The sequence below is a fragment of the Amblyomma maculatum genome, chromosome 3, assembly GCF_055883805.1.
Source record: "Amblyomma maculatum isolate TAMU_Amacu chromosome 3, ASM5588380v1, whole genome shotgun sequence".
Lineage (NCBI taxonomy): Eukaryota > Metazoa > Arthropoda > Arachnida > Ixodida > Ixodidae > Amblyomma > Amblyomma maculatum.
Window position 1 is genome coordinate 157,190,259 of NC_139346.1, and position 16,773 is coordinate 157,207,031.

The 16,773-nt window shown below is 45.5% G+C and overlaps 1 protein-coding gene across 7 annotated transcripts in view; it reads left to right on the top strand.

Moving 5' to 3' along the window:
• unc-104 (kinesin family member unc-104) overlaps positions 1 to 16,773 on the top strand; it is a 106,349-nt gene that overhangs the window by 50,530 nt on the left and 39,046 nt on the right. For all 7 annotated transcript variants that reach the window (XM_084598347.1, XM_084598350.1, XM_084598349.1 and 4 more), the window contains exons 2-5: positions 12,240 to 12,402; positions 12,885 to 12,967; positions 13,538 to 13,617; positions 14,145 to 14,310. In XM_084598347.1, the coding sequence (XP_084454473.1) occupies positions 12,303 to 12,402; positions 12,885 to 12,967; positions 13,538 to 13,617; positions 14,145 to 14,310 (429 nt within the window). In that variant the 5' untranslated portion in view covers positions 12,240 to 12,302. The remainder of the gene's footprint in view (positions 1 to 12,239; positions 12,403 to 12,884; positions 12,968 to 13,537; positions 13,618 to 14,144; positions 14,311 to 16,773) is intronic.

A 16,773-nucleotide genomic window follows, 5' to 3' on the forward strand; every position in this document is an offset into this window, starting at 1 on the left:
ATGTTTTTATTTTTCTTAATTTGAGCTGGGGGGGGGGGGGGGGGGCGGTTTCTATGAAATAGGGCTAAGGAGCTACCAGAGTGCAAAATTCCTCGACGGTGGGAGGGATCCTTGGTAGCGAAGCACTACGGTAGGTCTGAAATGTTATTGGCGCGATAGAGGAATCGGTGACGACCCAGAGCAAATATGCGCTTCGGAATAGTATTCGCGGCCCCGCTATATGTGACGAGGATCAGCCACGGTTGTCATGCGTCGAGGCTTTGTCAGGGGAGGGAATGAGGTGCGCGCGCAGTCACAGGCCATCATCATCATCATAATCGTTTGTTTACCCTTAAAGGCCATTGGTTTAGGGCATTTCATAAGGGGGCATTACATAAGGGAATTACCTAACAGATTTCTGTCAGTTCTCGAATTCGAACGGCACGGTTAATGTGTAGACACATCCTTGAGTGCTAAAAAAAAAAAAAAAAAAAAAAAAAAGTGTTAGGAAGAACACGTACGGCGCTCCATGCTCCAGCCTCTCGCGGTAGTTCCTTCTGTTATTCTTCGTGTTAGTGCTAAAATTTATATCTGTATGCATGTGGAAGCCTACTTATACAGAGATTCTCCACTTCCCTCCTTTTTCGTAGCTGGCTTAAATTACGACATCAGTATGTCTTAGTCGTCATCGGCGTTCTTGTTACGACGTTGTCGGCACGGCCTATACTCGGCACCTCTCCTGCGACAAAACTTGGTTTCCTCGCCAAGTTTTACATGAGTAAAGTTCGACTTGCTCCCTCATCTCTTTAGCACATAATGCTGTAAGCCTAGTTCTCTGTCAGGCACCGGCTGCAGCAACATGCGTACTCACAGGGTCGACATAAGGCGTTGTGATAGCGCGCGTGTGTGCGGTTTGTCGTGGTGACAGCAAAACCTTCGTAAATTTCCTTGAACGAAACCGATCATCTTGTGTAAATATGCTTACAAATAACATGAACTGTTCAAATAACGCGAGGCACCCTTGTGTTTTATTAGTCCTCATTTGTAAAAGTGACCAACTATGTAATGCTCTTATCTACTAGTACTTGTGGCAGCAAGGAATCTAAGGTAGGCTGAAAAGAATAGTCTCGCGTTTGATGCCGAGCTCACCCTTTCCCCGCAAATAAAGCGAAGACGGGCGCTGTCACTGTGTTATCGCTGCTGTCTTTTTTTTTTTCTTTTTCTTTTTTTTTTTTTGTAGCGAGAGCTACACTACGCCAGTCGCTTCGCCTCTTCGCCGTGATCGCACTTTCGTCGTGGTCGCACTAACCTTGAACCGTTGCCTAGCAACCGCTAGAAGAAGAAAAGGAGAAGAGGAGGAGGTTGTGGGAGGCGGTAGCTGGTAGCTGACATGGCCGAGCACAAACTGGACGTAGGGCTTCCTGACATTACTTTTGGCAGGACCTGGCATCTCTGGCCTCTCCTTTCATATGGGAGGGTGATATCACAATAAGCCTGCCAAAACCTTTGCATTCACGTTATCCCTAGGACACGCAGGCACGTCCTTACGGCTTGGTTAAAGTGGGGCTTTATATGTTGGTTGGCAGCTTACGCTATCGCATCAGGAAGGTGGGAATGAAAACAGAGAAAGAGGTGCCGGTAGTGGAGGGCTTCGGGCCACCATGCAGACGCTTTCGCCTCATGGCACTTTTGTGGTCAATACTGCCCCCTATGACATAAATAAAGCTGGAACCATAGAGTAAACTACTATGTGCAAAAGCCATGTCTTTATTTTCAAGCCGAACATAAGCGTAACCATGCAGATAGCTCTCGTGTAACTCCAGGTTTAACCACAAGCTCAACCACAGCGAATCTTTTCTTCTTTTTTTTTTCTTTTTTTGTGAATGTCCCACATAAGCTTGATGTTCGGCCACTTCGAAGCCGACAAGTGTAGGTGCTGAAGCATGCATCATTGCAGCTCGCCCCGGGAAAACGCAGCCTATACCTTATAGCGAAAAGACTACAGTCCTCGATTGGGGATATTTTTTTCCTACTTCACAAATAGGGAGTTTTTAATTTTTTTTTTCTGTGGATGTTTCTTTCGGGATCATTTCAGCAGGAACATTCTCTCCGGTGGCATTTTTTTTTTTTTTCTGGAGACGTTTTTGCCGGAAACCGGTGGGTACTGGTGGTGGTGGAAACATTTATTGCCAGTATTAAAGGTGGTTTGGGCGCAGTTCCTTACGTGGGCACTAGAAATGAGGATACCCTAATATGCAACGGGCATGCGAAGGGAGATTCTTGGCACGCTCATATGTATGTACCACTGCTCACTCTCACTGAACACAGATGCGTGTCGCGTGGCGCCGAACCTGCGCTATACACCATGTAAATTTAATTAAACAACGCAGACACGTTGTGCAGTGTAATCGTGGAGCAAACTTTGGTTTAGAACTCGGCCATATGTGATTGCGACCTTTACGGAGAAAGTAAGCGATTGTACTACATACCTGCCCCTGTCACGAGGGCCGAGAACTGTCACTTTAACTTGCATAGCTCGCATTAGTTTCTTTATCTGCCAACAGGTGGCGCCATAATCTGCAGACGTGCAAAAGCGGAGAAGTGACATAATGTTAGTAATTTAGAAACAAAAATTTAATAAATAGAATGATGGTTTAGTTAACCAATCTAAATCAATAATTAAGATATAGGAAGAAAAATGAGCATGATAGCTACTGCTACCACCCCGTTTCAAAGGGGAAGCTCCTATATTCCATTCCATCCACCCATCCATTTAATTCTGGATAAAGTTGGCGCTTTCCAAGTGCAGGTTCTTTGGGCAATTCTGCAGCTGGTGAAAAAAAAAAAGAAAAAAAGGCTAGTGCCCCTATCCAGCCGACGGAGCCATCGTCTTCAGCGCCCGGCAAAGTGTTGCCGTCCGTTGCTGCAAGCCCGAGTTCGCTGTAAGGGGCGATGTGCTCCCGTAAATAATTGCTTTTGGTCCCTAATCTTGTTCTTTTTCAAGGCATATATACCCCTTCAGCATCCCGCTACACGGTGGCAGTGTCAACGACCGAACTTGGGCACGTTCGTTGCGCGACATTGAGCGGCTCCTCTAAAGCGTGCTTTGCCTGGCGGTGACTAACAGCGTGGGAGAAGCAGCTTCGGCAGAGGTCTGGCGATGCGTGTCGCAACTGATTGGTCAAGACGCCTCTCTGCTCCTGACTCTAAGCTGGCTTCGACCTCACCTTCCCCGTCTTAACCACCTCCCCTTTCCTATTTTCATCTGTTTATTTTTCTCTTTGTACGAGCAGAACTGTGACGCTCGAACCAGTTACGCGGCTGAGTCTACGGCTGCCCTCTGGGCTGGCTGCGTTTGGCTGGGACACGTTGCGTTCCCGCTTTTGGTATTGTAATGGGACGACTCGCGCCGTCGACTAATGGGATTTCGCTGTACGTGACGTCGAGGCGTTTAATTGTCGAGCAGTAGGCGCTGTTGCATAACTCCGCATTAAATATCCGTTCCAGGCCACCTTTCGGTCATATTCTTTTCCGGAAACGGCGTTACGCAAGTGAAAATCGCGACATCTCAAAAACGTCCCGCTTCATCATGCACCAAGGGGGGGGGGGGGGGGGGGGGGAAAGAACCAAGGGAATATTTGGCGTCTTTGTTGGAAGAATTTATTAGCAGAGTTTTGTGACCTCATATACGCATTTCTGGGGTGATAACGACTGAACGTTGAAGGGAAAATGGATAATAAATCACGGAAGGCCGTGACCCGTTACTAACGAGCACCAAAACCGCCAGAGGGAAAGCGAAAGCGCAAGAAGTTTTGCAAAGGAAGATGATGGGCAGAACGCGAAAGTGCACGAGGACGCCATGTTAATAGCATGCTGGAGGGGAAACAGCCTGCGGAGATGAGGAAGTTCTAGTGGATCGCTGTTCGGCGGGAGCCCCGCGGCAGGAGATCGGCGAAAGTGGGGCATCGGGAACAGCTGGCCCAGTTCTGGCCTGAGCGCGTCGCCTTGGTTTATTTCTTGCAGTCCAGAACGCTTCGCGTACGTGTTTTGTATGTAATGCCGTCTCACCGTGTACATTTCGTCTTGGTGGTGCTGCCCTTTATTTTCGCGTTATGCGTTTGATTTGGGTTTTCGTGCTGTACATTTGCGTCCGGAACAAGCATGCAAGCCTTTATGGCCGGAAGGCGCCGATAACACAGCGGCCGTAAATAACGACAGAACTTACATCAAAAGTAGAATCGATGGAATGCAGAAAAAGTTGGGTCGTTCTCTTTCGACTTTTTAAAAATAGCTTGGTGGATATTACTGGTCAGAACAAACGACGTGAGCAGCCTGTGCGAGAATGTAAAGGGGATATAAAGGAAGGGAGGGTTTGTGGGTCGCCATACAAGTCTCTTCCCCAATCGCTTGAACGGGTTTGTCGCTTCTCGTTGGCTATAGATACGTCGGTTCCCTGTCGACATTTTGCATTTCTCTGAGTGCTGGCGGGTTTGATGATCGACTCAATAGTTTTTGGGGTATACGTGCTTTGCCGTCTCTTGCATGTGTCGCTAGTTTGCGGCAATAAGTATCGCGGTAAAGGGCGTCAAGTTCGGCGTTCTCTATCTGAGCGAGGTGCCAGTGAGTGCGTTAGCGTACTCCCTATATCCTTCCTTAGGGGATGGAAGGTTCTTTTCCCCATGGAAAGATGCTCAGCGCGAAATAGGTTTCAGCATGCGATCCATCCGTGCCGCGAAGCCACCTTGATTAATGTGGGCTAAAAAGTGGCGCAGTGCCCTGAGCTCCGTCATCCTGAGGCTTTTGGGGACGGGGAGCAGTAATTAACGCTTCCGTGGCGGCCGTGCCCGTAAGGCAAGCTCTTTCTAAATCCCTGCCGCTGGTGAGCTTTTAGCTTGCGCTGGTAATTTTTATGGCTTAGAAGTGTTCCGGCTGCGCGGCTTGACCTCCGCACGGTGTCTTGGAGCAACCGGTGTTCATCACACGGTGTATTTTGAGAGCATCTTGAAGTAGGCACTCCAAAGCATGTTCTTTATTATTTAATGTAAAGCATGGGGTTGTTTTTCGCGTGCGTAACCTACAGTTTTAATGCGAAAGCACCAGGACTGCCCTGAAGGCAAAACCCATCCGCCTGTGTCTGAAACGTTCGCCATCTATACCGCTGTTGCTGCACGGAAAAGCCACATATGCCACTTGCTACGGTAGACAGAAAAGTTATATCTTCCCTTTCCTCTTGTAGGGCTGACGCGGCTCTGACAAAAGAGTCTGATATAACGAAACAGTCAGCTATAACGGCTCTGATATAACGAAATATTCGTTTGGTTTGGTTTATGGAGTTTAACGTCCCAAAGCGACTCAGAGTGTGAGAGACGCCGTAGTGGGGGGCTCCGTAAATTTCGATCACCTGGAGTTCTTAACGTGCGCTAACAACGCACAGCACACGGGCGCCTGGTTTTTCGCCTCCATCGAAAAGGGGCCGCCGCAGCTGGGATTCGATCCCGCGTTTTCGGGCACAGCAGTCGAGCATCCGAACCACAGAACCAGCACGGCGGGGCCGAAATACTCGTGTATAGTGAAAAAGTTTGTATTGTGTTCCCCTTTGCTACGTTAAGTGGAGTGAAAAGGGCTCATGTGTTCACATTTACTACACATCAAATTGATACATGTCTGTTTGTGTGTATGTATATATACGCACTATTTTTTTAACATACTCATGTAATTTTTGTCGTTATGAAGCGCAGGGAGCTGGGCTGCAGTTTTCCCTAGCGTACATTAGAAGCCATGGCAGCAAGAGACGCTAGACGCAGTTGATAACGGCGCTAGTGGACTTGTTGAAGTTCCGCTTGTTTTCTTTTTTGTTTTGTTTTTTCACAGCAGTTGTTATTTTCACAAGTGTACACATATGTGTACGGCCAAGTACGGTCACTTTACCCTTCCACCCTACGCGAAGGTCACCTTGAGGAACTGAATTCGAACCGGAAGCGTCAGCTTGGACCCTGGTGCGGAGAATACTTCTGTTCAACCAGAAATCCGTCCAATCACACGTGGGATGCTGCAGCTATCTGTGCTTATATAGTTGAATTCAGTGGGATTGAAAAATGTCTCGGAGCAAAAAAAAGATTGCCTCCGAGTCTGCAAACGCTCGGTGCGAAGGTCGCGACCAAGAGCTTTCCTGTGCACCCATTCATTACATTGTGCATAATTATCTTAGAACCGAGCGTAATGGTTTCAATGTGTTTAATAATTTGGCGAACCGGCTAGCGCGTGCCCTCAGGGTAAACGGCCGTAACCTTTTACCTTTGCCGTTTCGATGGAGCTTACAGCCTATAATTAGACAGTTATTCTCGAACCTAGAACTTGGCCTCATTAGCTCCGCTCTGCGACCTCCCTCACTTCGCACTGTGTGACGCAACGAGGGCAACGTTTCCTCTTTGGGCAAAGCGTTTGTTTAGCCCCGTAAACATATAAGCCTCCTTTCCTCACCTCGTGTAGCACAACCGCCTAATGCTAGATCGTTCCGAGCGCTCTTTCAGACTCAAGTCTTCCGTACCTTCTTCCAGGTAACAATCACACACGCACACGAACACTCTCTAGGACCACTCCGAAGGAGCCTGGATTGCTTGTAGACGTAAGGCGCGCCCTTATTTAATATGTATGTCCACCGCGGCGTAGCATCTCTTCTTCGCCGGTCTCTATCCGATTCAAGGCGGGTATTACCAGCCACCGAACACGGCTCGCGACGTCTATTGATCCGTCTGCGCCAACCCTATTGGACGATGCTTGTTCTCCGTCTTCCGCTCGCCGACGTCTTCCGGTGACGTCAGGCTGCGGATGGCGTCACGGCTCGCTCTCCCCTCGGCCGACGCCAGTAGATTATTTTTTTTTTCCCCTCTATTGCGCCGCCACCGCCACCCAGTGCTCGCCGGTGCAAGCGCCCCGCTGGTTTTTCGCTGCATGAGCAGCGTGCAACGGAGGGGACGCCTTGCCACCTTGTCGGTGTTCAACTGAGTACTAAACGACATGCATCCATATGATGCTCGTTTTCTAGGTAACTTTGAAGAGTCGCAATGTAATCAATAGCTTCTATTCTCTGCTCTCTTGTCAACTGTGCAGTCTTTCAGAGGGCGACGTTTGGTGACGTAACCTGGAAAGTTATAGCGTGGAGTTTCGGAGAGGTATGCTAGCCTTTTCCAAACAGGCAGGATGTCCTGTAGCATTTTATTGGCTGTAATTCGGCTGCCTGAGTCGGAACTGAGTCGGAAAGTCGCTTTGCTCACGATTTCTGCTGGACCGGCATCTTGTCTATAGATGGCGCACCTGTCCGCGCGGTCGACTACGGTTTCTTCGCTTAACGGGTTTTCTTGCTCTGCAGTATTAAGAAGAAATTTATAGCGGCAGTGAATTGGTTTAAAATATTTCAATTGTCCCTTTCCAAGCAGCTGGTTTCGAGAGGGGAAACACTGTAAAGTAACAGGTGGCTGCTGCCTGAACCTTGCGATGGTTTTATGCGGTCGTTTTCGGTTCGCGGAACAACTTCGTGTATAGTTTGAAAGAGTAGGTAAACATTTTAGTCAGAACACTTGACTTCAGCGTTTTACATCAGACCAATTTCCTAACGCCAGTACACATGAAGTTCCCTCTTACTACGTAACATATTGACGTACCAACTACGTCACAGCGTTAGCACAGGCCGTTCAGGTGTCCCTGCTAACTGCGTGCAGGGCAGAAGGCTAATACAGAAAACATAACCGTACTCTTCCCGCTAGAGAATAATGGCTGAGCCGTCTGAAAACGAAGGAAGAACCTCTGCGAAACCGCACATATGTTGGCGCGGCGAACTCTTCCGGAACTGTGGTACAGCCGCTCCGTTCTGACCCTCGCGCTTATAAAACGCCCTCTCTTCTCCCCGCTCCCATCTCTCTGCACTGCGTCGTCCCTTTGATATGGGGAAGAAGAAAAAAGAGGTGGAAGGGGCTTTTAGGGAACGATTGAGGGAAATGGGAGAGAGGGGCAGACAGGGAGGGGATTACCTTCCCCATTTTTTTTTTTTGGGGGGGGGGGGAAGGGGCCCATCGCTATGGTGGCATTGCCTCTCTCTTTTAGGGGAAGAGGGAGAGGCCGCCAGACATATTGGGGATCGCCGAGCCTAGCCGCTGTTGACTCTCGAGCCGCCATCTGTGGCCGAAGCGCCGCTCGTCGTCGTGGGCACGCACTCGCTGCCTTTTCTTGCTCCCCGTCAGAAAGGATGATTTGGATTTGACCCTCTTCTCTTCACTGCCGCTGCGCCGCCGGCGGTTGTACCCCCGCCCTACACACGCCCGTCGAATTTCGATCATCCAGCACATTCACGCGGCCCGAAAGGATGCCCTTTTGTCTGCCACGATGCCGTCTTCCACTGTGATCGGCTGTAACGGTCGTCCCTGACACTGCCGTCGCTCCGTCGCAGGTTTGTGCCGTCCGACTTCGACCGTTACTTCCTCCACCTGTGCCGAGTCCTTCACATGCAGAGTGACCAGTTTTTGGAGCTAAATGTCTTTATGTCCTTTAATTGTGCCGAGGAATAAGTTCAACTGATTTAGGGTGTCAAGGGCTCGAAGGGTTGGGCTGTACGTTAGGAGCCGTCTGTTAGAGCGATCGACGGAGTCATCGCTGCGGGTTTTAGGCTTAGCCGCGGCTGCATTTTCTTTTTTTTTTTTTTTTTTCCTGCTCTCCCCCTTTCGTTCCTCAAAACCTAGCTCGTAGTGAAGGGTCCGGCAAGGGAAAAAATAAGCACGATTCTCGCTTTATAAGCTTCGTTCCGAAGAAGCCGTTCGATATTTTCCGAGTACCCTGTCGAATGGGCGTCAGTGTTGTCTCGGAAATACACCGCTGTTACGCCTACGCTTCGGGCAGCCTTCTGGATGTCCGTAATTAGTCTAATTGATATGTGTGCGCCCTGAGGAGGTTGGGCGATGAATCATTTTTTCACGATGTGCGGTTGCGCGTATGTTCGTGACTGCTGTACCTCGCGAAACAACGTCGTCGTTTCTACGCTGGCGTTTGTACAGTTTCATGCCGGTCTGGGTCGCTCGCAGGTCGGCCCCCGTTCATGTCTTGCTGTATATTTTTCTCGATGGTACGAACTACAAACGTGATAAAGCCCTCGGTCGGTGCGAGATTAGTCGAAAGCCGTGTCCACGCGTCACATCCCCGTAATCCACCGCGCGTAATGCGAGACATATGGGTTAATTGCCTGCCAGCGTCCGCTCCAAAGGACACGAAATTGTCTTCTCCTTTGAAGATGCTCCCGGTTATGCCACCCGTTCTAACGTTTCTCGACCGAACTTGCTTACGCAAATCGAGCTGCTGCAGTCCGACTGTTACGTCTGCGCGTGGGCGCTGAAGCCGCTGTTCGGGGCCGACAACTGCGTTTCATTTGTCTCGTAACGTTGCCTTTGTCCCGTGTTTTGCAATCGGGCACTGCTGCTTTCGATTTCATGCTCGATTTCTAGCATGTTACGAGATCGTGTTCTTCCATTTCGCCTCGGATACTTCGCTATTTCGACGAGGTATCACTTTTTATTTCGGAAGCCCACATAGTGCGGGGTTTCGAGACGCATTGAAGCTTTCAGGTGCATGTTTATATCGGCGTCCCGCCAGCCCACGCGGTTTTGTTTGCTTGTGTTTGTTTCAAAGATGGCGGCCTTCACTGCGGTGCTCGCAACCTATGCAGAAAAAATGGCTTCCCAGCGGCGCATAACGGTCCGGTTGGCTGTGTACCGTCGCGCCGCATGACTCATGTGGCGCCAGGATTTGGGTCGGATTGTGAAATGGGCCTTGCCTGCTCGTTTTGAGAGCAGCGACCTTGTATGTCTAAATGTCTGATGCAGACGGAGTGGCAGACGATGGTTTAGGCTTAAAAGACGGCTGCATTTCCTGCAGCATGCACACATGGGGCGCCCTAGGTGTTCGTTCCATACGGTGGTAGCATTTTTTTTTTGCTTTTCTTTTCGAATTCGAGAGTTTTTTGTTAGCTTCACACAAAGTGGACCTTTTTGTAGTTAAATATTGGCGCATTTGCTGTGCGTTCTCGTAAGTGGGTGCCCTATGTGTAGTTGTCAGCTTCGGACTTCCAAAATGCTGTGTCAATCAAGGCTACAAGAACTTGCTTTTGCCTGACAGCTGGCGATCGCATATTGTCTAATGCCTTGCTTGTATGTTTGTGCGAGGCTAAACAGAAGGTTCTTGCCACCGCCCTTTTTGAATGCACAGGCAGGTATGACTCATTATTGACCACTACAGCTGCCTAAGCAATGAAATTTTTCAGCGCTCTTTGCTCTTGTAAGTGGCAGAAAACGAGGTTATTCCACCAATGGCATCAAAACCACCAATTAGAATTTATTTTTCGTTTTGCTTCTATGTATGGATTAATAGATATTGGCATGAAACCTTTCGGCCACATATATATTATATAGCATATGCACAATGGCTAGAGGGAGCTTTTTTGGGGGAGGAGGCTAGTATGCAATGCAGTGCATGGTTGCCTGCCAAAAGTGGTGATGTTTGAACACCGTGGCATTCAAAAAGTTGAGGCAGTAAAGTTGCAAATGGTTGCTGAAATTGTGCTAATTGTGAAATGGTGCTAACTGGGCCAGAAAATTTATTTACAATACAGCTTCCGGTAGTACTAGTAACTCAGAGCGAGGAAAGAAAAATTGTCAAGTACCGGTGTTATATATAAAATCATGATCTATACAGTTGCACTAAATGCTAGCTAGGCGTGCTTTGAAACTTCTGAAAGTTGACATTGCTCACTGCAGCAGTGACTATGTGTTATGACAGCATGATAGCATTGCGCAAACAACAAGATGGTATATTTCTTTTGGCTTCTTATTTCCACTGGATATGAAACTGGTGGTGTTGAGATCATGGTATTGAGTGATGACAGCAGTGTGAACCCTTTGAATTATGTTTAGCTCACAATATATAGATGGAGTACTGCAGGCTTTGCTTTACATAGGTTCATTATTTCTTCATCCTGTTAGAGGAATGACTTCAGACAGTATGCGGAGTTTTTAACACATTCATTGCATTGTTCTAGTGAACCATTCAGAAAGATCTTTAATAAGCCTAAAATACCATATTACTTTTATTTTACTGCTTACTATTCCACTAGGGCGGCTACCCTAGTGACCTCAGAATTTTTGCAACTTGACTAGAGAGTTTAGAAAGTGGCAATAAAGAAATGAGAAAAGTGGTATTGTAACAGTAAAAAGCCACTACATTTGCAACAATATCACCCACACCTGACAATTGATAAGGAGACCACCCTGGTTATATAGTCTGTTGTGCAAGAAAGTGAAGGGCTCCACTCATCCTGCCCAATATAGACCTTTATTTTATGGTACAGTGTTTTGTGACTGTTTGCCATGAAGATAATTCACAAGGGCCTAAGGTCTAAGAGTTCCTCGTATGCAGGCTTGCTCATAATGTTCTAGCTTTTATGCAGTGTTTTATGTGGAATGATTTCTTCTAGGGGATAAGATGTTTCTTAAAACTTTCTTTAGTTTTTAATAGATACATGAAAGAGTGAACATCTCAAGTGCATAGTGTCTTACTGCATGACAAGGACACAGTCATGGTTATACTCCACCCCAAAGATGATTGGAAACCTTGTTTATTGATAGCTACTGACTGGCTTTTCTGCTAAAAGATTTATGATGAGGGACTGAGTGAATAAGCTTCATTCATACAAGATATCCTTTTCAGGAAACAAATTCACATTGAGCTCCTCTATTAAGTTAGACAAGGCAGACATGGGAAATTCTGGCCCTTGAAATCAAACCAAGCAGCCACTCCCTATCCTACTAGATTGCATTTATTGAGACTGTTCTTTCTCTTGGAAATAATTCATGCTTGAGGAATAGAACTCATCTCCAAAGCAGCGAGGCATCTTTTTTTTTTCCACAACAATCGCACCTCTAAGAGGTGACTGAAGCCTTTGTATCTGAGGTAGCCACATTAGGACAGAACAGTCGGTTTGCATGCAAAAAGTTCTGCTGCTATTTCTGTAGTGAAATTGAAACTTTAGTGTGGTCATTTATCATTCAGGGGAAGCTTTTTAGAAAAAAAAAAAAAGGGAAAACTAGGTATGCTTTTCACCCATATTTGTCAATTGCAATCAATGGTCAATTTCTCTCCATGTGTTCGTGCTTCCTCACATTTGAGCTGCCTGTATCGACTGGCTTAACATAGTCTCCTTAATTCCTCATTTTTGGTTGCAGGTAAAGCTCCTAGGCCCTTGTTCTCCACCTTCTCACTTTCGCTGTCCTTGAAAAGAGGCAACCATGTCCTCGGTGAAGGTGGCAGTGAGGGTACGGCCCTTCAACAACCGCGAGACGAGCAGGGACTGCAAATGCGTTATAGCCATGACTGGAAATACCACAGGTATGCACTGTTGTTATTGCCAGGTGATCATAACCATTGGGTAGTTAGATCATCCTGTAGTTTAGTTCCGTTAACCTTGCCTCACACTGCCTGGGCCAGGTAGGTGATCAACAGAAGTTTGTTAGATAATTTTCGGTGGTCACAATCAGTGTCAAGCTACATCTCTTAATTTTGAGGACCATCTTTTTCTTAGTGTTATAGGAGTTGTGTTGAGTTTTATTACCTACTTTGGACATCGGAATAAAGTCATGGTTATACAGCTCTAGTTCTACTGTTGTTATAGCACCGTTGCCCACAGATTTCTTTGAAAACTGCAATAACACAGTATTCGTGACATTTCATTTGTACCGGCTCAGTTTAGACTGGAGTGGTCGGTGAGCTAGCAGAATTTATTTAAAGGTTGCCATGTGGAAGCTATTGCAAGTGAAAAGATAGTTTTAATACAACTCTCCATGTAACTATTGTGCACGTATGTCTTGCAGTGATCACCAACCCCAAAGCACCACCTAATTGCAAAGAAGCCGCAAAAAGCTTCAACTATGACTACTCGTATTGGTCCCATGATGTGAGTATGCTCGCTGCCTTTCTCTGCATCTTGAGCTCAGTTCTGCTAAGCCATAAGGGCTAGTGATGGCAAGCAAAGGCATGAAAACTTTCATTCATATGAGACTATGTTGTGTAAACTAATATATTAGAACAATAAAGCATGTGCCAAGCTCATGTAGGTATGTAAATCGTGCTTACACAGTTTCATTTAGTGTTTGCTTGTCTGTTTCTTACAGTCAGTTCTGCTCTTGCTTTGGTGAATTTAAGCTTATTAAAGCCAGATGGATATCTTGATAAAGCCAGAGAGCTGCATGGGAAATTACCTGGGACTGTATAACCATTATTCTGTACTGTTGTTTAACTCTTGTACTTCTGCGTGCACTTCCAGTGCATAGCACTAATTCAGCTGTCATTGATTTTCTTTCAAATATTAATATGGGTTCTGAGAGCAGGTGAAACAAACTATCACTGTACCTCTGTGACTGTAGTATACCTCTTAGCACTACGATGCATATTCGCTGTACATATTTGCATCGTTTGTACTGGAAATAAAATATGTGCTGTTTATTTTTTTCTTGTTGTGTTTCAGCCCACAGACATTCACTTCGCTTCCCAGGACCAGGTCTATGATGACATTGGAGAAGAAATGCTCCTGCATGCCTTCGAAGGGTAGGAATATATCCTGTTGTGGCGAGTGGCCTCTGAAGTTTGACGTAATGTACTTCGCAAAACATTGAGTGGGCATCGCCAACCTTTAATAAGACATATAACATTTGCTCATTGTTCTATTTCTGGTCCTTTCCTTATGGGTCTAACAAGAAATGACCTGTGTAGCATTTTAGTTTTATGTATTATACCGTTCTGCCTTAATTTGTTCACAAAGGGTTGAAGTGCTAAATTGTATTAATTTTGCTGAACACTCAACGAGCGTACCAACAAGGCATTGTGTGTTATCCTTTTTTGTTGTTTTTGTTGCATACCTTTGTGCATTCTTTCTTTCTTCCAGCCTTAGGCATACCTCTACGCAGTTGTTTTTCTTGTTCAACTTAATTTCTAAAACCAAACTGACATTAACACGCGAGGGCAATTGGCATGGCACTTTGAAATGGGAACTGCATGTCAGTGTTGCTGTCTCACCTCCGCATCTCCCAAAAGAATACAACTGGGCTGCAATTTGCACCTTTTGTTTTGGACAGGTACAATGTGTGCATCTTTGCCTATGGGCAGACGGGTGCGGGAAAGAGCTACACCATGATGGGACGTCAGGAGGAAGGGCAGGAAGGCATCATCCCCCACATCTGTAAAGATCTCTTTCGCAAAATCAAGGAGGACGTCTCTGAGGACATGCTCTACTCCGTTGAGGTAAGAGTGCAGCATCACATTTGCTTGCTACAATGAATATGGGTGCTGTGCACCTTGCATTCTTTCACAGATTAATGAGGTTCCCGCTTTTGAGCTTGCCCGGTGTTGAAACGATCTCATATCTCGGTATTGGTATTTCACGATAGGGATAAATGAATAGTGTTTATGCCTAGTAGTAAAATAAGACTAAAGAGCTAGTGATGCATTTGTGTCATAGGCTGATATGCGAATTGGCGGTGTTCACACCTGTATGCAATTTGTAAAGGCAGTAAGCAAAAAGAAAAATTTATGCTGCTGATGGTTTTCACTGCTGAACCATAATGGTGGAAAATTGGCATAGTTTGCTGTGTGTGCCAGAAGGATTTCATTTGGAATGCATACTGCTGTGAGAGGTACATTTTGGCGGTTTATATTTTGAGGGCGATACACTCTTCGCAGGCTGTGGTGGTGTGCTGCTTTACAAAAGAGGTGTGTGGTCAAACACTTTCAGCCAGCTTATGTTTGTGAAGTTAGCTGTAAATTTTTGTGTGATGTGATGTGTGAAGAAATAAGCAAACACATGTGCAAGAGAGTTGCACCATCTTAAAGAGAAGAAGAAATAGCTGTATGCTCGCAATCACGAAAAGTGCACAATGTGGATCAGCATTGACAAAAAGAAAAGGAATGGAGTTGTCAGAGAAATGTGTATATGCAGTCTTGATTGCTGTCATAGGTGGGTCATAAGTGACACCAAATGTGCTTTTGATATCACTTCGTCACTTATACATGTTTAGAGGCATTTTCTGAGTTGTTTTTGTGCCAGTGCTGTATGGGCAGTATTTTCAATGGAGGTACATAAAATGCTATTCTTTTAGGAAGAGGAAGGAAGAGTTATAAGCCATCTGATTTTAGTACTAGAATGAAATAATAAGAAAGGAGTGAAAAAAATGTGTGGAGCAGTACCATATCCTTTTTCCATTTTCTTTATTTAAGAGGCAATTACAGTGTCCATTCTGGCAGAAAGAAAAAGACCTGTAATGGCATAGGTGTCGTCAGCCTGTGTCCGATTTCACTTTGCCATCACTGAACAGAGTGTGCAAAATTAAGTTATCCAGTTCTTTGAAATCAGGGAAGCAGCAAGAAAAGAAAGGCAATTGATGTGGTAGTCAAATCGGAGGTTTGCATATGAGCGCCCCGGGCATTGTTCTGGCATCTTGTCCAAGCCGCGTCTTGGCTGGGTGCCCGTTGCGGAAGTGCCATTTGCAGCCCATACATCTGGTCTGTTGCGCAGCTTCTTAAAAGGAGGCCATCCCTTTTGTGTTCCGCCAACTCATTTTTTTATATTTGTTTTGTTGACTTTTTTTTTCTAGTCTTTTGAGTGGCCAGTTTTACGTCTTTTTATTTTTTTAAAGTTGGGAATTCAGTTTACGGAAACCTGTCTGCTTAGAATGAGAGCATGCAAGTTATCCAATAAGCATTAGAATGTTCATTTAGTCAATTAACGAAGTGAATTTTCACTCTTTTTTAGAAATGCATCCTTACTGTAAGAAGCAATTTAGGCCTGATGCTATTAAATACGTCAGAAATGTTGAAATGCTTCAATATGATAATAAATATTGGTTCTGAGTCATAATATTGCATTGTGCGGGTCAACAAATGTTGACTAACAGCTGACTGCTGCACGAGTTGAGATTATGACAATAAGAATATTGCCTCTTGTTTGTAGATGAAGGCATAATGTTGCTAATTAAACAAGAAATACCAATTTAGCACAGAAATTTTCACACAACTAGATAAAGCAACGCTCCATGGTTAAATTACACTGGAATGGGCACCCCACTATATGACCAAATTTGATTGTGCATAGCCTTATTTGTAAATGCATCTAAATTGTGTTTCTTCAAGGAGAGCTTGTTATATTTGACTGCACTTAGGTCTGTACAATGTTTTTTTTTTTTTATGTAGAAATTTTACAGAAAATTTTCACACAACTAAATAAAGCAACGCTCCGTGGTTAAATTATACTGGAATGGGCACCCCACCATATGACCAAATTCGATTGTGCATAGCCTTGTTTGTAAATGCATCTAAATTGTGTTTCTTTAAGGAGAGCTTGTGATATTTGACTGCACTTAGGTCTCTACAATGTTCTTTTTTTTATTTTTTATGTAGAAAGAGTTTAGTGTGCGATGATAGAACAACAGTAGCCAACATAGTGTGGGAATTCACTGATGTGTTTTGTGCATTCACTCATAAAAGTCAGTTCAAGCTATAATACATATACACATAGGAGCAATGTAATCTTTGTGTAGTCATGGCACTTAGATCATTGCACTACAGATTTATTTTTGGGGCTACTGTCTCTGTACCAGCATTCCCACTGATAAGTGTTTCCAGCACCATTACACAAAAGCAAAAGTGTCTGCTCCCCTGAAAACTGCCAAAATGTTTTGTTTCAATTAAACAATTTGAGTTCATTATATC